General features: G+C 70.4%; 1 protein-coding gene across 1 annotated transcript in view; it reads right to left on the minus strand.

Moving 5' to 3' along the window:
* Positions 1-4,345: 4,345 nt before the first annotated feature.
* SHANK1 (SH3 and multiple ankyrin repeat domains 1) overlaps positions 4,346-24,604 on the minus strand; it is a 43,276-nt gene continuing 23,017 nt past the window's right edge. Inside the window, 12 exon segments of the mRNA XM_072847668.1 lie at positions 4,346-5,051; positions 5,612-5,618; positions 6,513-7,597; positions 7,722-7,910; positions 10,036-10,151; positions 10,655-10,711; positions 12,299-12,322; positions 13,197-13,277; positions 14,871-15,024; positions 20,353-20,453; positions 20,456-20,476; positions 21,763-21,845. Coding sequence (XP_072703769.1) covers positions 4,509-5,051; positions 5,612-5,618; positions 6,513-7,597; positions 7,722-7,910; positions 10,036-10,151; positions 10,655-10,711; positions 12,299-12,322; positions 13,197-13,277; positions 14,871-15,024; positions 20,353-20,453; positions 20,456-20,476; positions 21,763-21,845 — 2,461 coding nt within the window. The 3' untranslated portion in view covers positions 4,346-4,508.

A 24,604-nucleotide genomic window follows, 5' to 3' on the forward strand; every position in this document is an offset into this window, starting at 1 on the left:
GCACGCCTGTGTATGCAGGGATGTTGTGCATGTGCGTGTGCAAGGGCGTGCGTGTGTGCAAGGGCAGGGGTGTGTGTCCACGGGGATGTGTGTGTGCAAGGGACACGTGTGGGGATGTGTGTGTGCACAAGGGAACAGGCGTGTGTGCAAGGGACACGTGTGCGTGCAAGGGCATGCCCGTGCACGCGGGGATGTGTGTGCATGCGTGCGTGCAAGGCTGTGTGAGTGTGCAAGGGCAGGAGTGTGTGCGCGTGGGGATGTGTGGGTGTGAGGGACACGTGTGCACGGGGATACGTGTGGGCATGCGTGTGTGCGAGGGCACAAGCGTGTGTGCAAGGGACACGTGTGTTCGCGCGTGTGTGTGCAAGGGCATGAGTGTGCACAGGGGTGTGTGTATGCGTGTGCGTGGGAGGGCATGTGAGTGTGCACGGGAGTGGGCGTGTGCACGTGTGTGCAAGGGCACAAGCGTGTGTGCGAGGGACACGTGTGCGAGGAACACACGTGTGCACGGTACGGGTGTGCTCAGGTACACGTGTGGGCGAGTGTGTGTGCGAGGGCACCGGTGTGTGTGCGAGGGGCACGTGTGTCCGTGTGTGTGCGAGGGAGACGTGTGTGTGAGCAACATGTGTTCATGGGGACACGTGTGGGCGTGTGCGTGTGCGAGGGACGCGTGTGCGTCTGTGTGTGTGCAAGGGCACGTCTGTGCGCGGGGGGATGTGTGTGTGTGCGAGGCCGTGTGTGTGTGCAAGGGCACGAGTGTGTGTGCGCGGGACACGTGCACGGGGAAACGTCTGCATGTGTGCGTGCACGGGAACACACGCGTGTGTGCAAAAGTGTGCGTGTAAGCCGATGTGTGCACAAGGATATATACGTGTATGCAAGGGGATGCGTGTGCACGCGTGTGTGCAAGGGCACGTGTGTGTGCGAAAGGCCCACGTGCACGTGCATGCGTGTGTGCAAGGGCCTGTATGTGTCTGCATGGGGGTGTGCATGCGTGTGTGCAAGGGCACACGTGTGCGTGTAAGGGACACGTGCACGAGGACACGTCTGCGTGGGTGTGTGCAGGGGGACACGTGCACATGCGTGGGTGCAAGGGCGCGTGTGCAAATGTGTGGGTGCAAGGGCACGCGTGCGCACGGGGAAACGTGTGCATGAGTGTGTGCAAGGGCACGTGCAAGGGACACGTGTGCATGTGTGTGGAAGGACACGCGTGCAAGTGTGTGTGCAAGGGCAGGGGGGTGTGCGCAGGGATGTGTGTGTGTGCAAGGGCACGCGTGTGTGAGCAGAGGACACGTGTGCACGGGGCCGTCTCCGTGAACGGGCACACACGCGTGTGCCCGGCTCGCGTTGCACAGGCGTCCACGCGGGAACCGTCGCACGTGTGTGTGCGCGCACAAGCGTGACACAAGTGCAAGAGGCACACGCAGCCCCACGTGCACACACGCTATCGCCACACGCCCACACGTGTGCAGCCCCCGCACACGCACAATCAGTGCACACGCCGGTGAGCGGTGCACACGCGTGAACCGTGCACACATGCAATCCGTGCACACGTGTAATCGGTGCAACGGTCGCATGCCAGCCCCGTGCAAAACCAGCCGTGCACACGCACGAGCCATGCACACGCGCAGCCAGCACACGCGGGCAATTTGCACACGCGCCATTCATACACGCACGAGCCGTGCACGCGCACAATCACCCCACGCGTGCAATTTGCACACGCGCCATCCGTGCACACGCACGGTCGGCCCACACACAGTGTTCACGCCCACACGCTCAGCCCAGGCGTGCAATTTGCACACGCACACGCAGAGCACACGTGCGATTCGCACACGCGCGAGCCGTCCGCACAGCGCCCGGGTGCAATTTGCACACGTGCAATTCATACTCGCACGAGCCGTGCACGCGCACCACTCCCCCGCGTGTGCAATTCGCACACCTGCAACCCGCGCACATGCACGGTCGGTGCCCGGATGCGATTTGCACACGCGTGAGCCATGGATCGCACGGGCGCGCTGGGCCCACGCCCACCCGCCGCACACGCACACTCTGCGCGCACGCCCCCGCCATTTGCACACGCGCCATTTGCACACGCGGGAGCCGTGCACACGCGGGGTCAGTGCCCCCGCGCCATTTGCACGCCCACCAGCCCCGCACGCCTGGCCGCGCACACGCGTGCAGCTCCCCGCGCACGCCCGCTCCCGCCGGCCCCTTGCACACGCGTGTGCCTGGCCCTTGCACACGTGCACGGTGTCCCCTGCCCCGGGGATGGGGGGGCTCGGGGGGGTCCCATGGGTGCGGGGGGGCTGGGAGGGGGGGTCCCATGGGTGGGGGGGTCCCGCGGGTGGGGGGGGTCCCATGGGTGGGGTCTCGGGGGCTCCCATGGGTGGGGGGTCCCATGGGGGTGGGGTCCCACACCCCCCATTTTTGGGTCCCCCGTTGCAGGGCAGGTCCTGGGGCCCGGCCCCTCGCACGCCCCCTCGCACGCCCAGTCACACCCCCGCCGCCTGTTGCACACCCGGCTGCTGTTGCACGTCCCCGCCCCGTTGCACGCTCGTGTGCTGTCGCACGCCCTGTCGCGTGTCCTGTTGCACGTCCCCTTGCACGCTTGCCGCCTGCTGCCCGCCCTGTTGCACGCCCGTGTCCTGGTGCACGCCCGTGTCCTGTTGCACGCCCGTGTCCTGGTGCACATCTTGTTGCACACCCATGCCCCGTTGCACGCCCCGTTGCACACCCGCGTCCTGTTGCCCATATAGGTCCTGTTGCACGCCCACGTCCCGTTGCACATCTTGTTGCACGCCCAAGTCCTGTTCCACACTCACGTCCTGTTGCACGCCCATGTCCCGTTGCACGTATAGGTCCCATTGCACACCTGTGTCCTGTTGCATGTCCTGTTGCACGCCCACGTCCTGTTGCACATATACATCCCCTTGCACGCCCACGTCCTGGTGCACATCTTGTTGCCCGCCTGCATCCTGTTGCACGCCCACGTCCTGTTCCACGCCCGCATCCTGTTGCGTGCCCCGTTGCTGATGCTGTCGCACGCTCACGTCCCTTTGCACGCCTGTGTCCCGTCGCACGTATACATCTTGTTGCACGCCCATGTCCTGTTGCACGCCCGTGTCCTGTTGCGTGTCCAATTGCTGATGCTGTTGCACGCTCATGTCCTGTTGCACGTAGAGGTCCCGTTGCACGCCCACATCCTGTTGCACGCAGAGGTGCCGTTGCACGTCTACATCCCATTGCACGCATAGGTGCCGCTGCACACCCATGTTCCGTTGCACGTATAGGTCCCGTTGCACGTAGAGGTCCTGTTGCACGCCCGCGTCCCGTTACACGTATACATCCCATTGCACGTCCATGTCCCATTGCACAAGCAAGCCCCGTTGCACGTCCACGTCCCGTTGCACGTATAGGTCCCATTGCACGCCCACATCCCATCGCACGTATACATCCCGTCGCATGTCCATGTCTCGTTGCACGTGTACATCCCATCGCACGTCCACGTCCCATTGCACGCCCATGTCCTGTTGCACGTATACATCCCGTTGCACGTCCACGTCCCGTTGCACATAGAGGTCCCATCACACGCGTAGGTCCCATCGCACGTCTACGTCCCGTCGCACGTATACATCCCATTGCACGTCCACGTCTTGTCGCGCGTATACATCCCATTGCACGTCCACGTCTTGTCGCGCGTATACATCTCATCGCACGTCCACGTCTTGTTGCACGTAGAGGTCCCATCGCACGTGTAGGTCCCATCGCACGTCCACCTCCCGTCGCACGTATACGTCCTGTTGCACGTCCACGTCTTGTTGCACGTAGAGGTCCCATCGCACGTGGAGGTCCCGTCGCACGTCCACCTCCCGTCGCACGTCTGCGTCCCGTCGCGCGTCTGCGTCTTGTTGCACGTATACATCCCATTGCACGTCCGCGTCCCGTCGCACGTATACATCCCGTCGTCCGTAGACGTCCCGTCGCACGTGGAGGTCCCGTCGCACATCCGCCTCCCGTTGCACATCCACGTCTTGTTGCACGTATACATCCCATCGCGCGTAGACGTCCCGTTGCGTGTAGACGTCCCGTCGCACGTATACATCCCGTCGCACATCCACGTCTTGTCGCCCGTATACGTCCCGTCGTGTGTAGGCGTCCCGTCGCACATCCACGTCTTGTTGCACGTATACATCCCGTTGCGTGTAGACGTCCCGTCGCACGTATACGTCCCGTCGCACATCCACGTCTTGTCGCACGTATACATCCCGTCGCCCGTAGACGTCCCGTCACGCGTAGACGTCCCGTCGCACATCCACGTCCCGTCGCCCGTAGACATCCCGTCGCGCGTGGAGGTCCCGTCGCGCGTGGAGGTCCCGTCGCGCGTCCGCCTCCCGTCGGGCGCTCGGCTCCCTCCTCCCGTCCCCGTCCCCCGCCGCTCCGGGCCGCGCCCCACGCCTGCCCCCCGCCCCGGGGCGCCGGCCCCGCGCCCCCGGCGCCCCCCGGGACCATCACCTCTCCAGGAAGAGCTTGAGGGCGCGGTCGATGTTCATGCGGTGGCCCACGCGGGTGACGCCCAGGTCGATGTAGTCCTCCTTGGTGAGGGAGGGCAGGTGGGAGCCGTCGATCTCGTTGTGGAGGAAGCGGGCGCGGTGCTCGCCCAAGTTCAAGTACTCCAGCCAGTCGGCCACGTCGAACTTGCTCCAGAAAGCCAAGGGCTTGGCCCCGAAGGGCTTGTCCGGGGGCGGGCGGGTGGGGGAGAGCGAGCGGGCGGGGGGCAGCTCCCCGAAGGCCCCCGCCCCCCCCCCCAGCTCCAGGAAGCCGCCGTAGAGCGGGGCCGCGGGCAGCGTGGGCAGCGAGGCCGGGCGGGGCGCGGGGCTGCCGCGGCGCTCGCTGGGCAGCGTGGCGGGGCTGGGGGCGCGGCGCAGCGGGGGGCGCAGCTCCAGGTCCCCCCCCCCGGCGGGCAGGGCCGCCATGGGGGCGGCCAGTGGGGGAAGAGGGCGGCGGCGGCGGGGGGCTTGGCGGAGGGCGGCGGGGGCGGGGGGTCGGGGAGCCTGCGGGGAGGGGGAGGGGTTAGCGGGGAGGGGAGGGCGGGGGTGCAATGGGGAGGGGGCGATGGGGGTGATGGGGCGGGGGTGATGGGTGCAATGGGGGAGGGGGCTGATGGGGGTGATGGGGCGGGGGTGATGGGGGTGATGGGTGCGGGGGTGATGGGTGCGGGGGTGATGGGTGCAATGGGGACGGGGGCGGGGGTGATGGGTGCGGGGTGATGGGTGCGGGGGTGATGGGGTGATGGGGCGGGGGTGATGGGGGCGGGGGTGATGGGGGTGATGGGGGCGGGGGTGATGGGAGCGGGGGACGATGGGGGCGATGGGGGCGGGGGTGATGGGTGCAATGGGGGCGGGGGGTGATGGAGGCGACGGGTGCTGGGGGGCGATGGGAGCCGGGGGGTGATGGGGACAATGGGTGCGGGGGGGTGATGGGTGCAATGGGTGCTGGGGGGCGAGGGGGGCAATAGCTGCTGGGGGGCGATGGGTGATGGGGGGTGCTGGGGGCGGTCAGGTAATGGGTGCAATGGGTGCTGGGGGTGATGGGTGCTGGGGGGCGATGGCACGATACATCTGCGCAATGGGTACAACGGGTGCCGAGGTGCAATGGGTGCAGCACCCCGCCACATCCATGCAAGGGGTACTGGGTGCGATGTGTCCTGTGTGTCCCCCCCCCCCCGCAATAGGTGCTGGGTGCAACGTGCGCCACGGGTGCAACGACCTTCCCCATCCATGCAATGGGTGCAAGGGGTGCAGCAACCCCCCCCCCGCCCCGGGTTTACGCAATGGGTGCGATGGGTGCGGAGGTGCGATGGGCACTGGGTGCCATGCCCGCGCAGCAGCTGCCACCCCACCCCCACCCCCCATGCAACGGGTGCGGTGTGAGCAATGGGTGCAGCACCCACCCCCCCCCAATCCATGCCATGGGTGCTGGGTGCAGTGGGTGCAGTCCCCCCCTCCCCAGTCCATGCAGTGGGTGCAGTGGGTGCAGTGGGTGCAGCCCCCAATCCATGCAATGGGTGCAGTGGGTGCTGGGTGCAGCCCCCCAATCCATCCCATGGGTGCTGGGTGCCATGGGTGCAGCCCCCCCCATCCATGCAACGGGTGCGGGGGGGGCTGGGTGCAGCCCCCCCCCAATCCATGCCATGGGTGCTGGGTGCAGTGGGTGCAGTCCCCCCCCCGCTCCCCAGTCCATGCAATGGGTGCTGGGTGCCGTGGGTGCAGCCCCCCCCAGTCCATGCAATGGGTGCGGTGGGTGCTGGGTGCAGCCCCCCCCCCAATCCATGCAATGGGTGCTGGGTGCCGTGGGTGCAGCCCCCAATCCATGCAACGGGTGCGGTGGGTGCTGGGTGCAGCCCCCCCCCCACGCCACGGGTGCCGCATGCAACGCCTGCGACGCCTTCAACCCCCTCACCCATGCAACGCCTGCACCCACCCCCCCACCCATGGGTGCTCCCCCCCACCTACCTGTGTCTCCCCGGGGCGCCGGCCCGCTCTCCCCCGAAGGGCCCCTCTGCTCCCCGGGGCCAGGCCGTGCCGATGCCACCCACGCCGCCGCCGCCGCCGCGTCCGGCCTCCTCCCAGGCCTCCGGCCTCCGGCCCTCGCCCCCCCGGGGCCCCCCGCGCCCCCGGGCCCGGGCCCTCTCGCCGCCCTCGCCCAAGGGCGCGTAGGGGGGGGGCCCCTCTCCCCCTTCGGGAGGGTGATCGCTGCTGCTGCGGCTGTCCACCTCTTCGATCCCCGAATCGGTGACGACCTCGGGACCCTCGGGGACGCCCGCCACCCCGCCGGCCCCCCGCCGGTTTTCGGGTGCCCCCTGGGTGAGGGTGGCCACCTCGCTGTCGTAGGAGGTGAGGCTGGAGGCCGTCGAGTCGCCCACGGGGGGTCCCTCCGGCCCCTCGAAACTGTTGGCGAATTCCAAGGGGGGGGGCAAGGGCTCGGCCAGCAGCAGCTCCTCGTCGCCGTCCACCGAGGGGGCCGGGGGGGGCAAGGCCAGCAGCCCCCCCGCCTCGGCGAAGCGCACCCGCAGCTCCAGGCGAGCCTCCGAGGAGGAGGAGGGGGGCGGCGGAGGGGGGGCCCAGGGCTCGGCGGGAGACGGGGGGCGGCCGACCCGCCGGGGGCTGCCGGGGGGGGCTTTGGGGTGGGGGCCGGGGGGCAAGGAGGAGGCGGCTTTCTGCAGCGAGGCGGCGGCCGATTGCAAGGGCCCCAGCTGCAAGGGGGGGACGCCGGCTCGCAAAGCCGCCCCCCCCAGCTGCAAGGAGGCGACGCCGGGTTGCAAAGCCGCCGCGCCGGCCTGCAAAGGCGCGCCGGCGGCGGCCGGTTGCAAGGCCACCAAGCCGGCCGGCAAGGCCGCCACGCCGGCGGCGGGCGGCAAAGCCGCCAGGGCGGGTCGCAGGGGCGCGAGGCCGGCTTGCAGCGAGGCCAGCGGCACCGCGCCCGGAGGCAGGGGCGCCAGGCCCGACTGCAACGCCGCGATGCCGGCCTGCAACGCCGCCGGGCCCGGCGGCAAAGGCGGCAGGCCGGCCTGCAAGGCCGCCAAAGCCGGGCCCGCCGCCTGCAACGGCACGGTCGCCGCTTGCAACGCCGCCAAGGCCTTGCAACCCGCCGCCGCCGCCGCCGCCGCCGAGCTCGGCCCCGGGTGCGAGGCGGCCCCGGGCGCCGGGAGCGCGCCGCCGTGCGAGGCGCGGCGGCGGGTGGCCGGGCGTGGCGGCGGGGTGGCCGGGCGACGCCGCGGCGTGGCCGGGCGCGGCGGCGGGGTGCGCGGGCGCGGCCACGCTGCTGAAGGCGCTGCCGCCCCCCGGGCCTTTGCCGCCCCGGTAGCCCCGCGCCGGGAAAACCTCGCCGGCGAACATCCCCTCGTCGATGCTCTTGGAGTGGCGCAGGCGGGGGGGGGGGCCGACCCCCCCGGCCCCTTCCTCCTCTTCCTCGGTGGAGAGGAAGAGCGTGGAGCGTCGGCGGGCGTCCCCCCCCCACTCCCGCCTCGCCGCCCCCACCAAAGCCGCCCCGAACTGGGAGGTGAAATCCAAGGTGGGAGGGGGAGGGTGGGGGGGGGGCCCGGCGGAGGGAGCCCCCCCCGAGGCGGGGGGACCCTCGGGGACCCCCCCCGTCCCCCCCTCCGCCTCCACGCTGCTGCCCCGGCTGCTGCGCCCGCTGCTGCTGGTGGAGGGGGCCTTGACCACGATGGTGGGGATGGCGATGGAGCTCTTCTCCCTCCCCCCCGCGCCCCCCGCCCTGCCCCCCGCCCCCCTCCTCCACCTTCGTCTGCTTCACCAAGGGCCCTTTGCGCCGCAGGGGTTTGGGGGACCCCCCCCACCCCCACCCCTCCCCGGCTCCCCAGGTTGTAAAGGCGCCAAGGGCCCCCTGCCCCCCGGGGGTGGCAGCACCCAAGGGGGAGGGGGTGCTGTAGGGGGCTCGGGGGGAGGTGGTGGGGGAGGGGGATGTCGTCGGACCCCGGCACCGAGAGGCTGCGGCTGAATTTTCCGCTGGGGGGGCCAGGAAGGGTTTGTCCTCCTCGGGGGCGCCTGGGGGTGAGAGGGGACCCCGGCCTCCGGGGCACCCAGCCCCCCCGTATAGGGGTGCGAGCACCGGCAGGGACCCAGGCGTCTGGGGGGGGGGCTGGCACCCCCACCCCCGCCAAAATAGGGGATCCAGGCGTCCGGGGCACCCAGCACCCACCCCCACCAGCCCCCCATAAGGGACCCAGGTGTCTGGGGCACCCACCCCCCAGGCCCCCCAGCACCCACCCCCCATAGCGGGCCCAGGTGTCTGGGGGGGGTCTGGCACCCCCCCCACCCCCTCCCAAACAGGGGACCCAGGGGTCTGGGGGCACCCAGCACCCACCCCCATAAGGGACCCAGGCGTCCAAGGGGTCCTGGCACCCCCCCAAATAGGGGACCCAGGTGTCTGGGGGGTCTGGCACCCATTCCCCCCAAACAGGGGACCCAGGGGTCTGGGGGCACCCAGCACCCACCCCCATAAGGGACCCAGGCGCCCAAGGGGTCCTGGCACCCCCCCCCAAATAGGGGACCCAGGCGTTTGGGGGCACCCAGCACCCACCCCCCAAAGAGGGGACCCAGGTGCCCGGAGGGTCCTGCCCCCCCCCAAAAAAAAAAAAAGGGGACCCAGGCGTGGGGGCCCTTTCTCCCCACCCCCACCCTGAGGTCCCAGGGGTCTGGGGTCCCCTCCCCCCGGGGGGGGCACCCACCGATGGATTTCTGGCGCAGCATGAGCCCGTGGGGGGCCTGGGGGCAGGAAGGGGCGGTCGAAGCCCCCGGCCCCATGCGGTGACCCTCGAAGGGTGCCTGGGGGGGGGTCAGGGCACCCAGGCGGCCGGGACCCCCGACCCCAGGGCACCCATGCACTCAGGCCACCCCCCAGGGACCCAAGCGTCTGGGACCCCCCAACCCCAGGCAAAGGGATCCCCCCCCCACACACACACCCAGGGGACCCCCACCCCCAGGTATCTGGGAGCCCCCACCCACCCCAAGGGGACCCAGGCGTCGGGGACCCCCCACCCCCAGGGCACCCATGCACCCAGGCCACCCCCCAAGGGACCCGAGGGTCTGCGACCCCCACCCCAAGGCAAAGGGACCCCCCACCCACCCCCAGGGGTCTGGGACCCCACCCCCAGGGCACCCATGCACCCAGGCCACCCCCCAAGGGACCCAAGCGTCTGGGACCCCACCCCCAGCAAAGGGACCCCCCACCCCCAGGGCACCCAAGCGTCTGGGACCCCACTCTCAGGGGTCCCAAGCATCCGGGGACACCCCCACTCCCCCACCCCCAGGGGACCCCGGCACCCACGACCCCACCCTCCAACGCACCCACGCCCCCAGGCCACCCCCAGGGGACCCAAGCATCTGGGACCCCCACCCCAGGGGACCCAGGCACCCAGCCCCCCCCCCTCCCCCGGGGTCCCAGGGGTGGGGTCCCAAGGGTGGGGTCCCGGGGGGTCCCAGGGGGTCCCAGGGGGGTCCCCCGGGGGGCGCCCACCTCGGGGCTGAAGAAGCCCTTGGGGCGGGGCTTGCCCAGGGGGGGCAGGGGGGTCCCCGGCCCCTCCCCCGCGCTGATGCTCTGCTGGGCGGCGGCCAGGATCTCGTCCAGCTTGTCTGGGGGGGGCACCCACGCGTGGGGGGGGGCACCCACCCCCCCACCCCTTCTGGGGCACCCGGGCATCTCGGAGCGACCCCCACACCCCCCCTACACCCCCCGGGGGCACCCAGGTGTGTGTGTGGGGGGGCACCCACACCCCTACAACCCCCCTGGAGCACCCAGGCGTCAGCGAGGGGCACCCACCCCCCCCAAGGGGCCACCGGGGGGGGGGGGCACCCACCCCCCACACTCCCCCCGGGGGCACCCAGGCGTCCGGAGGGGCACCCACCCCAAACCCCCCGGGGCACCCAGGCGTCCGGGACACCCCCACCCCCAGGGACCTTCCCCTGCACCCCCAAGGGGACCCAGGCGTCAGGGGACCCCCCACCAAGGGACCCCCCACCCAAGGGACCCCCACCCAGGGGACCCCCACCCAGGGGACACCCCCACCCAAGGGACCCCCCACCCAGGGGACCCCCACCCAGGGGACACCCCCACCCAAGGGACCCCCCAGCCTTACTCAGCGCCATCTGATAGACGGTGCGCTTCTTCTCGGTGGCCGAGGAGGGGTCGAACTCTGGGGAGAGGGGGGCGATGGGTGCTGGGGTGGGGGTGCTGGGGGATGGGTGCTGGGGTGGGGGTGCTGGGGTGGGGGTGATGGGGATGGGTGCTGGGGGTGATGGGTGCTGGGGGATGGGTGCTGGGGTGGGGGTGCTGGGGGCGATGGGTGCTGGGGGATGGGTGCTGGGGGATGGGTGCTGGGGTGGGGGTGATGGGGATGGGTGCTGGGGGTGATGGGTGCTGGGGGATGGGTGCTGGGGTGGGGGGTGCTGGGGGCGATGGGTGCTGGGGGATGGGTGCTGGGGGATGGGTGCTGGGGTGGGGGTGCTGGGGTGAGGGGTGCTGGGGGATGGGTGCTGGGGGGTGCAGGGGGTGCAATGGGGGTGCTGGGTGCCTGCGGTGGGTGCACATGGGGGTGCGATGGGTGTGCAAGGCCTGTGGGTGCAATGAGTGTGCGAGGCCCGTGCGGGCTGCACACGGGGAGTGCGATGAGTGTGCAGGGACGGGGGTGTGACGAGCGTGCAAGGCCCGTGCGGGCTGCACACGGGGGGCACAATGAGTGTGCAAGGCCCAGGGGGTGCAACGAGCGTGCAAGGCCCGTGCGAGCCACACACGGGGGGCACAATGAGTGTGCAAGGCCCCGGGAGGTGCAATGAGCGTGCGAGGCCCGTGCTTGCTGTGCACGGGGGTGCGATGAGTGTGCAAGACCCAGGGGGGGTGATGAGTGTGCGAGACCCGTGTGAGCCATGCATGGGGGGTGCGATGAGTGTGCGAGGACCGTGCGAGTTGTGCATGGGGGGCACGATGAGTGTGCAAGGCCCGGGGGGGCTGATGAGTGTGTGAGGCCCGTGCTCGCTGTGCACGGGGGTGCGATGAGTGTGCAAGGCCTGTGGAGTGTGATGAGTGTGCAAGGCCCGTGCTCGCCGTGCACAGGGGGCACAATGAGTGTGCAAGACCTGGGGGGGTGTGATGAGTGTGCAAGGCACGGGGGTGCAATGAGTGTGCGAGACCTGGGGGGTGGTGATGAGTGTGCAAGGTGTGGGGGGTGCGATGAGTGTGCGAGACCTGGGGGGTGTGATGAGTGTGCAAGGCGCGGGGGGGTGCGATGAGTGTGCGAGGCCCGTGCTCACCATGCACGGGGGTGCGATGAGTGTGCAAGACCCGGGGGGTGGTGATGAGTGTGCAAGGCCCGTGCTCGCCGTGCACAGGGGGCACAATGAGTGTGCAAGACCTGGGGGTGTGATGAGTGTGCAAGGCGCGGGGGTTGCAATGAGTGTGCAAGGCCCGTGCTCGCTGTGCACGGGGGTGCAATGAGTGTACAAGACCCGGGGGTGGTGATGAGTGTGCAAGGCACGGGGGTGTGATGAGTGTGCAAGGCCCGTGCTCGCTGTGCACGGGGTGTGATGAGTGTGCAAGACCTGGGGGGTGTGATGAGTGTGCAAGGCGCGGGGGGTGATGAGTGTGCAAGGCCCGTGTGAGCTGTGCGCGGGGGGCACAATGAGTGTGCGAGGCCCGGGGGGTGCGATGAGCGTGCGAGGCCGGCGCTCGCCGTGCACGGGGGTGCCGGGGGCGAGCGTGCGCGGGCGTGCGAGGCCCCACTCACCGCTCCGCTTCTTCCAGGGAGAGACTGGGGAGACACGAGAGGCCGTTACGGGGGGGTGGAGGTCACGGGGGGTCAAGTGGGGTCACGGGGGGGTCAAGTGGGGTCACGGGGGTCAAGGACTCTTTGGGGTCAAAGGGGCCCGGGGGGGCCGGGGGGAGGGGGACCCGCATCCCCCCATCCCCCCCCACTCACCCTTCTCCACTGCGGGGCCGGCGGGGGGAGGGGTGGGGGAGAGGTCAGAAGTCAGAGGTTAGAGGTCAGACACACCCGACCCCCCCCGTGCCCCCCGAACCCCCAAGGCCCTTGGGGGCCCCCAACCCCCGGACCCCAAAACCTCCCCAGAGCCCCCCGGGCGCCCCACCCAGCCTGGGAGCCCTCAAGGCCCCCCATCCCCCCAACCCCCCGGGACCCCCATCCTCTCCCCATCCCAACCCCCCCAGGGACCCCAAAACCCCCGGGACCCCCAGCCCCCCCCCCGAGACCCCCAAACCCCTCCCCGAGCCCCCTAAAGCCCCCCCCCCAAGCCCCCCCATGCACCCCCCAGGGTGTCCCCCCAGCGTGTGTCCCCCCCGGGACCCCCTGCCCCCAAACTCTCTCAGGGACCCCCAAGCCCCCCCGCCCCCCGGCCCCCCAAACTCTCCCAGGGACCCCCAAGCCCCCCCCGCCCCCCCGGGACCCCCAAACTCTCCCAGGGACCCCAAAGCCCCCCCCGGGACCCCCTGCCCCCCAAACTCTCCCAGGGACCCCAAGCCCCCCCGCCCCCCTGCCCCCAAACTCTCCCAGGGACCCCCAAGACCCCTCCCGAGCCCCTCTGCCCCCCCTGCCCCCCGGCCCCCCCAGGGTGTGACCCCCCCCGGGGGTCGCCCCCCCTGCCCCCCCCTGCCCCCCCGCCCCTCACCCATCTCCTCCAGCTCCGAGGTCATGGACTTGGAGCGCAGGGAAATGGCCGGGGCCGGGAGGCGCGGCGGCTGGGGGGCGGCTGCGGGGGGGGAGAGTCAGGGACCCCCACCCACAGGGCACCCGGGCGGCCGGGACCCCCCACCCATGGAGCCGGGTGGCCGGGACCCCCGCCTCAGGGGTCCCAGGCACCCGGGACCCCCCCACCCATGGCCCCAGGTCTCTAGGACCCCCCACCCACGGCCCCAGGACCCCCACGCACGGCCCCAGGCACCCGGGACCCCCACCCACAGCCCCAGGACCCCCACCCATGGCCCCAGGCACCCAGGCCCCCACCCGTGGCCCCAGGTCTCTGGGACCCCCACCCACGGCCCCAGGACCCCCACCCACAGCCCTAGGACCCCCACCCATGGCCCCAGGACCCCCACCCACGGCCCCAGGCACCCAGGACCCCCACCCGTGGCCCCAGCTCTCTAGGACCCCCACCCGTGGTCCCAGGTGTCTGGAGACCCCCACCCATGGCCCCAGGCACCCAGGACCCCCTCCCCAGGGGTCCCAGGCACCCAGGACCCCCACCCATGGACCCAAGACCCCCCACCCATGGCCCCAGGTCTCCGGGACCCCCACCCCTGGTCCCAGGTGCCCCCACCCACAGCTCCAGGTCTCTGGGACCCCCACCCATGGCCCCAGGCACCCAGGACCCCCCACCCATAGACTCAGGTGACCCCCACCCATGGACTCAGGCATGCGGGACCCCCTCCGCAAGGGACCCAGGCACCCAGGACCCCCCACCCACGGCCCCAGGACCCCCACCCACAGCCCCAGGCACCCAGGACCCCCACCCACGGCCCCAGGCACCCGGGCCCCCCACCCACGGCCCCAGGACCCCCACCCACAGCCCCAGGCACCCAGGACCCCCTCCCCAAGGGACCCAGGCACCCCCACCCATGGACCCAGGCACCCAGGACCCCCTCCCCAGGGGTTCCAGGCCCCCAGGACCCCCACCCGTGGCTCCCAGGTCTCCGGGAGCCCCCACCCACAGCCCCAGGCACCCGGGACCCCCACCCACAGCCCCAGGACCCCCACCCACGGCCCCAGGCACCCAGGACCCCCCCCCCCACAGCCCCAGGACCCCCCACCCAAAGCCCCAGGCACCCGGGACCCCCACCCACGGCCCCAGGACCCCCACCCACGGCCCCAGGCACCCAGGACCCCCACCCACAGCCCCAGGACCCCCACCCACGGCCCCAGGATCCCCCCACCCAAAGCCCCAGGCACCCAGGACCCCCACCCACGGCCCCAGGCACCCGGGACCCCCCCCCACAGCCCCAGGACCCCCACCCACAGCCCCAGGCACCCAGGACCCCCACCCATGGCCCCAGGACCCCCACCCACAGCCCCAGGCACCCAGGACCCCCACCCACAGCCCCAGGACCCCCACCCACAGCCCCAGGCACCCGGGACCCCCACCCACAGCCCCAGGACCCCCACCCACAGCCCCAGGCACCCGGGACCCCCACCCACAGCCCCAGGACCCCCACCCACGGCCCCAGGACCCCCACCCACAGCCCCAGGCACCCAGGACCCCCACCCATGGCCCCAGGACCCCCACCCACAGCCCCAGGCACCCGGGACCCCCCACCCACGGCCCCAGGACCCCCAGCCCGGCCCCCGCCCCCCGTGGGTGCGGTACCCCTGCGCCGGGGTCCCTCGGGGGCCTCCGGGTGCCGCGTCACCATGACGACCTTGACCACCAGGCTGTTCCCGCCCTGGCGGATCATGTTGACGACCTGGCGGTGCCCCACCTTCACCACGTTCTGCCCGTTCACCTGCGCACGCCAGCACACGCCGTCACACGCCAGCGCACGCCAGCGCACGCCAGGGCACGCCAAGGCACGCCAAGGCATGCTGTGACACGCCAAGGCACGCCAAGGTATGCTGTGACACGCCAAGGCACACCAAGGTATGCTGTCACATGCCATGACACGCCAAGGTATGCTGTGACACGCCAAGGCACGCCAAGGCATGCTGTGACACGCCAAGGCACGCCAAGGTATGCTGTCACATGCCATGACACGCCAAGGTATGCTGTGACACGCCAAGGCACGCCAAGGTATGCTGTGACACGCCAAGGCACGCCAAGGTACGCCGTCACATGCCATGACACGCCAAGGTATGCTGTGACACACCAAAGCACACCAAGGTACGCCGTCACACGCCATGACACGCCAAGGTATGCTGTGACACACCAAAGCACACCAAGGTATGCCGTCACACGCCATGACACGCCAAGGCACACCAAGGCATGCTGTGACACGCCAAGGCATGCCACGGTATGCTGTCACACGCCATGACACACCAAGGCACACCAAGGTACACTGTGACATGCCAAGGCACGCCAAGGTATGCCGTCACACGCCATGACACGCCAAGGCACACCAAGGTACACTGTGACATGCCAAGGCACGCCAAGGTACGCCGTCACACGCCATGACACGCCAAGGTATGCTGTGACACGCCAAGGCATGCCAAGGTATGCTGTCACACGCCATGACACGCCAAGGCACACCATGACACACCAAAGCACACCAAGGTACGCCGTCACATGCCATGACACGCCAAGGTATGCTGTGACACGCCAAGGCACGCCAAGGTATGCTGTCACACGCCATGACACGCCAAGGTATGCTGTGACACGCCAAGGTATGCTGTCACACGCCATGACACGCCAAGGTATGCTGTGACACGCCAAGGCACGCCAAGGTATGCCGTCACACGCCATGACACGCCAAGGCACACCAAGGTACACTGTGACATGCCAAGGCACGCCAAGGTATGCCGTCACACGCCATGACACGCCAAGGCACACCAAGGTACACTGTGACATGCCAAGGCACGCCAAGGTACGCCGTCACACGCCATGACACGCCAAGGTATGCTGTGACACGCCAAGGCATGCCAAGGTATGCTGTCACACGCCATGACACGCCAAGGCACACCATGACACACCAAAGCACACCAAGGTACGCCGTCACATGCCATGACACGCCAAGGTATGCTGTGACACGCCAAGGCACGCCAAGGTATGCTGTCACACGCCATGACACGCCAAGGTATGCTGTGACACGCCAAGGTATGCTGTCACACGCCATGACACGCCAAGGTATGCTGTGACACGCCAAGGCACGCCAAGGTATGCCGTCACACGCCATGACACGCCAAGGCACACCAAGGTACACTGTGACATGCCAAGGCACGCCAAGGTACGCCGTCACACGCCATGACACGCCAAGGTATGCTGTGACACGCCAAGGCATGCCAAGGTATGCCGTCACATGCCATGACACGCCAAGGCACACCATGACACACCAAAGCACACCAAGGTACGCCGTCACACGCCATGACACGCCAAGGTATGCTGTGACACGCCAAGGCACGCCAAGGTATGCTGTCACACGCCATGACACGCCAAGGTATGCTGTGACACACCAAAGCACACCAAGGTATGCCGTCACACACCATGACACGCCAAGGCACACCAAGGCATGCTGTGACACACCAAGGCATGCCACGGTATGCTGTCACACGCCATGACACACCAAGGCACACCAAGGTACACTGTGACATGCCAAGGCACGCCAAGGTATGCTGTCACACGCCATGACACGCCAAGGTATGCTGTGACACGCCAAGGCATGCCAAGGTATGCTGTCACACGCCATGACACGCCAAGGTATGCTGTGACATGCCAAGGCACGCCAAGGTATGCTGTCACACGCCATGACACGCCAAGGTATGCTGTGACACGCCAAGGCACGCCAAGGTATGCCGTCACATGCCATGACACGCCAAGGCACACCAAGGTACACTGTGACATGCCAAGGCACGCCAAGGTACGCCGTCACATGCCATGACACGCCAAGGTATGCTGTGACACGCCAAGGCACGCCAAGGTATGCTGTCACACGCCATGACACGCCAAGGTATGCTGTGACACGCCAAGGCACGCCAAGGTATGCTGTCACACGCCATGACACGCCAAGGTATGCTGTGACACGCCAAGGCACGCCAAGGTATGCTGTCACACGCCATGACACGCCAAGGTATGCTGTGACACACCAAAGCACACCAAGGTATGCCGTCACACACCATGACACGCCAAGGCACACCAAGGCATGCTGTGACACGCCATGACACGCCAAGGCACGCCATGACACGCCAAGGTATGCCATCACACTCCATGACATGCCAAGGCACGCCGTGACACGCCAAGGCACGCCAAGGTATGCCGTGACACACCATGACACACCAGGGCGCACCGTGACACGCCAAGGCATGCCGTGACACGCCAAGGTATGCCATCACACGCCATGACATGCCAAGGCACACCGTGACACGCCAAGACACGCCGTGACACGATGGAGCACGACAGAGCACGCACGCACACGCCTGCACACACCAAGGCAGGCCACACCACGACGGAGCATGCACGCACACGCATGCAACTGCGTGCACGCAGGCACACGCCTGCACACGTGGGTACACGCCCATACACGTGTGTACATGCATGCACACGTGGGTACACACATGCATACGTGTGTACACGCCCACACACGTGGGTAGACGCATGCACACATGTGTACACGCCCGCACACGTGTGTACATGCATGCACACGTGTGTACATGCCCATACACGTGTGTACACACATGCACACGTGGGTACACGCATGCACACATGGGTACATGCCCATACACGTGTGTACACGCCCGCACACGTGGGTACACGCATGCACACGTGGGTACATGCATGCACACGTGGGTACACACATGCATACGTGTGTACACGCCCACACATGTGGGTACACGCATGCACACATGTGTACACGCCCGCACACGTGTGTACATGCATGCACACGTGGGTACACGCATGCACACGTGTGTACACACCCGCACACGTGGGTACACGCATGCACACGCCTGCCCACTCGTGCCCACGGCTGCACATGCTTACACACGCCTGCCCACGCGTACACGCCTGCACACGCCTGCGCTCACCGGCCCACGCTCGCGCGCCCGTGTACACGCCTGCGCACGCGTGTGCCACTGCAGGGCTGCGCACGCTGCCCGTGGGTGGGTGGGAGTGTCCGTGGGTGGGGGGTGTCACCCGTGGGTGGGGGTGCCCACGGGGGTGGGGGGTGTCACCCGTGGGGGTGGGTGGGTGCTGTCCCCTGTGGGCGTGGGGTGCGGGGGTGCCCACGGGTGGGTGCTGTCCCCCGTGGGTGGGGGATGGGGGTGGGGTGGGCGGGGGTGGTCACGGGTGGGTGCTGTCCCCCGTGGGTGGGGGATGGGGGTGGGGTGGTCACGGGTGGGTGCTGTCCCCCGTGGGTGTTCCGTGCGTGGGGTGCCCATGGGTGGGTGCCCACAGGTGGTCTCTGTCTCCTGTGGGTGGGCGCTGTCCCCTGTGGGGGTGGGTGCCCTCGGGTGGGTGCTGCCCCCCGTGGGTGGGCGCTCTCCCCCGTGGGTGGGTGTTGCGCTGTCCCCCGTGGGTGTGGGTGCCCTTGAGTGGGTGCCGCCCCCCGTGGGTGGGTGCTGTCCCCCGGGGGGGGGGGGGGGTGGAGCACCACCCCCCATGGGTGGGTACTGTCCCCCGTGGGTGTGGGTACCCATGGGTGGGTGCTGTCCCCTGTGGGTGCAGGTGCCTGCGGGTGGGCTCTGTCCCTCGTGGGTGGGTGCTGTCCCCCGTGGGTGGGTGTTCTGATGTCCCCCGTGGGTGTGGGTGCCCGTGGGTGGGCTGGGGGTGGGGTGGGCGCCGTCCCCCGTGGGTGTGGCTGCCCGTGGGTGGGCGCCGCCCCCCGTGGGTGGGTGCTGTCCCTCGTGGGTGGGTGTTGTGATGTCCCTTGTGGGTGTGGGTGCCCGCCATCCCCCGTGGGTGTGGGTGCCTGTGGGTGGGCGCCGCCCCCCGTGGGCAGCCTGGGGGTGGGGTGGGCGCTGCCCCCCGTGGGTGTGGGTGCCCGTGGGTGGGCGCCGCCCCCCGTGGGTGGGTGCTGTCCCCCGTGGGTGGGTGTTGTGATGTTCCCCGTGGGTGTGGGTGCCCATGGGCGGGCTGGGGGTGGGGTGGGCGCCGTCCCCCGTGGGTGTGGGTGCCCGTGGGTGGACGCCGCCCCCCGTGGGTGGGTGCTGTCCCCCGTGGGTGGGTGCTGTCCCCCGTGGGTGGGTGTTCTGATGTTCCCCGTGGGTGTGGGTGCCCGTGGGCGGGCTGGGGGTGGGGTGGGCGCCGTCCCCCGTGGGTGTGGCTGCCCGTGGGTGGGTTCCGCCCCCGTGGGCGGGCTGGGGTGGGGTGGGCGCCGTCCCCCGTGGGTGTGGGTGCCCGTGGGTGGGCGCCGTCCCCCGTGGGCAGCCTGGGGGGGGGTGGGCGCCGTCCCCCGTGGGTGTGGGTGCCCGTGGGTGGGCGCCGTCCCCCGTGGGTGTGGGTGCCCGTGGGTGGGCGCCGCCCCCCGTGGGTGGGTGCTGTCCCCCGTGGGTGGGTGTTGTGATGTTCCCCGTGGGTGTGGGTGCCCATGGGCGGGCTGGGGGTGGGGTGGGCGCCGTCCCCCGTGGGTGTGGGTGCCCGTGGGTGGGTTCCGCCCCCGTGGGCGGGCTGGGGGTGGGGTGGGCGCCGTCCCCCGTGGGTGTGGGTGCCCGTGGGTGGGTTCCGCCCCCGTGGGCGGGCTGGGGTGGGGTGGGCGCCGTCCCCCGTGGGTGTGGGTGCCCGTGGGTGGGCGCCGTCCCCCGTGGGCAGCCTGGGGGGTGGGCGCCGTCCCCCGTGGGTGTGGGTGCCCGTGGGTGGGCGCCGTCCCCCGTGGGTGTGGGTGCCCGTGGGTGGGCGCCGCCCCCCGTGGGTGGGTGCTGTCCCCCGTGGGTGGGTGTTGTGATGTTCCCCGTGGGTGTGGGTGCCCATGGGCGGGCTGGGGGTGGGGTGGGCGCCGTCCCCCGTGGGTGTGGGTGCCCGTGGGTGGGTTCCGCCCCCCGTGGGCGGGCTGGGGGTGGGGGGGGCGCCGTCCCCCGTGGGTGTGGGTGCCCGTGGGTGGGTTCCGCCCCCGTGGGCAGCCTGGGGGGGTGGGCACCGTCCCCCGTGGGTGTGGGTGCCCGTGGGTGGGCGCCGTCCCCCGTGGGCTGACCTCGATGAGGAAGTCTCCCATGCGCAGCCCGGCTCTCCAGGCGACGCCGCCCTCGTCCACCGACTCCAGGTACTGCAGGGCCGGGAAGGCCGGGGTGGGGTGAACTCCTCGATGGGGGTCTGCGCTGTGGGGGGTCGCCGCCGGCACGGCCGCCGCCCTGCCCCCATCCCCCCCCGGCCCCGGGAACCCCCTGACCCCCGGGACCCCCACGTCACCCCACTGGTGCTCTTAACCCCCCCCAAAACCCCCCCGGGACCCCCACGTCACCCCACGGATGCTCTTAACCCCCCCAAAACCCCCCGGGACCCCACATCACCCCACTGATGCCCTCGGGACCCCCGGGACCCCCCAACCCCTCGGGACCCCCAAGTCACCCCACTGATGCTCCTAACCCCCTCAAAACCCCCCGGGACCCCAAGTCACCCCACGGATGCCCTCGGGACCCCCCGGGACCCCCCAGACACCCAGGACCCCCACATCACCCCACTGATGCCCTCAAGACCCCCGGGACCCCCCAAATCCCCCAGGACCCCCAAGTCACCCCACTGATGCTCTTAACCCCCCCAGCCCCCACTCCTGGACCTGCCCCCAGCTCCCCCAGGGCACTTCACTGCCCCCAGGACCCCCCAGCCCCCAAAGCCTCCCCGGGCCCCCTAGACTCACTCAGCCCCCCAGGGCACCCCAGGACCCCCCTCAGGGGTCTCAGCCCCCCAGCCCCCCAGGACCCCAGGGACCCCCCCCAAGACCTTCCAGACCCCCAAACTCCCCCTCAGGGGATCCCCAAATCCCCCAGGGACCCACCTGGGACCCTCCAGACTCCCCAGCCCCCCAGGGTCCCTCAGGGCCCCCAAAGACCCCTCTGGGACCCTCCAGCCCCACCCCAGCCCCCCAAACCCCTAAGGAGCCCCCTAGGACCCCCAGACCCCCAAGCCCCCCAGACTCCCTCAGAGCCCCCAAAGACCCCCAGGGACCCTCCAGACCCCCAAGTCCCCCAGACTCCTCAGGACCCCCAAAGACCCCTCCAGCCCCCCAGACCCCTAAGGAGCCCCCTGGGACCCTCCAGACCCCCCTGAGCCCCCCAGACCCACCAGGGACCCTCTGGGACCCTCCTGAGCCCCCGAGCCCCCTCAGCCCCCCAGCCCACCCAGAGACCCCCCGACACCCTCCAGAGCCCCCCAGAGGCTTCCCAGGGACCCTCCAGACCCCTCCAAGCCCCCCAGACCCCTCAGGGCCCCCAGAGCCCCCTGGGGACCCTCCAGACCCCCCAGACTCCCTCAAGCACCCCCCCCCAGGGACTCCGTGGGACCCTCCAGAGGTCCCCAAGCCCCCCAGATGCCCTCAGGGGACCCCTGGGACCCCCCGACCCCCCAGATGTCCCCAGACCCCCAGACCCCCGGACCCCCGACTCACCCTTGGCCCCGCGCAGGACGAAGCCGAAGCCCTCGTTGTCCTTCTTCTGCAGCAAAACCGTCTTCTCCTTGATGATGTAATCACTGCGGGGGACAGGGGACAGGGGACAGGGGACATGGGGGACGTGGGGGACATAGGGGGACAGGGGGACATGGGGACATGGGGGACGTGGGGGACGTGGGGGATGAGGGGACATGGGGGAGATGGGAGGATGTGGGGGATGTGGGATATGGGACATGGGGGACATGGAGGGACATGGGGACGTGGGGGGACATGGGGATGTGGGGGACATAGGGGACAGGGGGACATGGGGGACGTGGGGGACGTGGGGGATATAGGGGACAGGGGGACATGGGGACATGGGGGACGTGGGGGACGTGGGGGATGAGGGGACATGGGGAGATGGGAGGACGTGGGGACATGGGGACATGGGGACATGGGGGACGTGGGATATGGGACATGGGGGACATGGGGACGTGGGGGACATGGGGACGTGGGGGACATAGGGGACAGGGGACATGGGGACATGGGGGACGTGGGGGACGTGGGGGACATGGGGACGTGGGGACGTGGGGGACATGGGGGACATGGGGACGTGGGGGACATGGGGACGTGGGGATGTGGGGAACATGGGGACGTGGGGGATATAGGGGGACATGGGGGACATGGGGGGACATGGGGACACATGAGGATATGGGGGACGTGGGGGACGTGGGGACATGGGGATGTGGGGGACACGGAGGTCATGGGGGACATGGGGACGTGGGGACATAGGGGGACATAGGGGGACGTGGGGATGTGGGGGACACAAGGATATGGGGGGACATGGGGATGTGGGGACGTGGGGGGACATGGGGACACGGGGACACGGGATATGGGGTGTGGAGGGACGTGGGGGACATGGGGCATGGGACAAGGGGTGACATTGGGGACATGGGGGACATGGACATGGTGACATGGGATATGGGGACATTGGGGACATGGGGACATGGAGGAACATGAGGGGACAGGGGGACACGGGGGGACACGGGGATATGGGGGGACACGGAGGCCATGGGGGGTGTGGGGACGTGGGGGGACATCGGGGCACGGGGGATGTGGGGGCATGGGGGACGTGGGGACGTGGGGACACGGGGACACGGGGACGTGGGGACACGGGGCCACACGTGGGGACGTGGGGACAGGAGGAGGTGGGGACACGGGGGATGGGGGACGTGGACACAGACGTGAGGACACGTGGCCCCACGGCGTCACAGGGGTGACCGAGGTGACGCCGTGTCCCCACGTCCCCGTCCCCCCCGCGCTCGGCCCCGCACACGCGTGTGCGACACCCACCCGCTGCTGGGGCCACGTGTGTGACACCCCCGTGTCCCCGTGCACAGCCTGTCCCCAGGCGTGTGCCAGGCGTGTCCCCATATGTGTCCCCACGCGTGTCCCCACACGCCTCCCTGTGCCCCCACACGTGTCCCCATGCGTGTCCCCATGTCCCCATGCACGCCCCTGTGCCCCCACACGTGTCCCCACGCGTGTCCCCAGGCACGTCCCCCATGTCCCCATGCGTGTCCCCAGGCACCTCCCCATGTCCCCACGCGTGTCCCCCATGTCCCCATGCGTGTCCCCACGCGTGTCCCCATGCGCCTCCCTGTGCCCCCACACATCCCCACGCGTGTCCCCACGCGTGTCCCCATGTCCCCATGCACGCCCCTGTGCCCCCACACGTGTCCCCATGCGTGTCCCCCCCATGTCCCCATGCGTGTCCCCACGCGTGTCCCCATGCGCATCCCTGTGCCCCCACACGTGTCCCCACGCGTGTCCCCCCCATGTCCCCCCATGCCCCCACGCGTGTCCCCACGCGTGTCCCCATGCCGTGGGGACATGGGGGCAGTGGGGGGGGACAAACAATGACGACAGAGGGAGCCAGCGGGGGGGACACGGGGAGGGGGGGACACGGGGGGAGGGGACACGGGGGGAGGGGACAGGGGGGGGCGGGGGGGGCCCTGGCGGGGGGGGGAGGGGCGGCTGCAGAACCTGCAGGGACCTGGGGAGGGGGAGGGGAGGGGCTGGGGACCGGGGGGGGGCCGGGCCCGGGGGAGGGGGGCGGTGCCGGGGCCCGCGGGTGCCCCCTCCCCTCCCCTCCCCTCCCCGCCCCTCCCCCTACCTGTAGATGTACCAGACGCTGCGGCGGGGGGGGCCCAGGGGGGGCCAGCTGGGGGGGAGGGGGGGGGGGGCGGGGGGCGGGGCGGCCCCGGCGGGCCATGCCGTGCCCGGGGGCCCTGCCGCAGGGCCGGGCCCCGCCGAGCCCCCGGCACCGGGCCCACGGGGGACGGGCCCGCGGGTGGCACCGGGCCGGGGCGGCCACGGTGTCACGGGGGGGGGAGGGCGCGGGGCGAGGGGAGGGGTACGGGGGGGGAGGGGGGGGGGCAGGGGCAGGGCCCGGCCCCGCCGCGGTCCCCGGGAGCGGCTGCGGCGGCGCCGGTGTCCCCGGAACGAACGGCCCCGGAACGCGCGCGCAGCGGAACGGGCCCGCGCGGCGCCGGGAGGGCACGGAAGGGCTGCGGGAGCGCACCGGCGGCGGGACGGGGCGGGGGAGCGGGAACGGGGGGACACCGGGACGGGGGCGGGGCGGGGCCGGGGCGGGGCCGGGGCGGGACCAGTGTGGGCCAGTATAGAACCAGTACGGGACCAGTATAGAACCGGTACGGGACCAGTACGGGCCAGTATAGAACCAGTACGGGACCAGTATAGAACCGGTACGGGACCAGTACGGGACCAGTGTGGGACCAGTATAGAACCAGTGTGGGACCAGTATAGAACCGGTACGGGACCAGTACGGGACCAGTGT

This window comes from Ciconia boyciana, chromosome 28, assembly GCF_034638445.1.
Source record: "Ciconia boyciana chromosome 28, ASM3463844v1, whole genome shotgun sequence".
In the NCBI taxonomy this organism is placed as follows: domain Eukaryota; kingdom Metazoa; phylum Chordata; class Aves; order Ciconiiformes; family Ciconiidae; genus Ciconia; species Ciconia boyciana.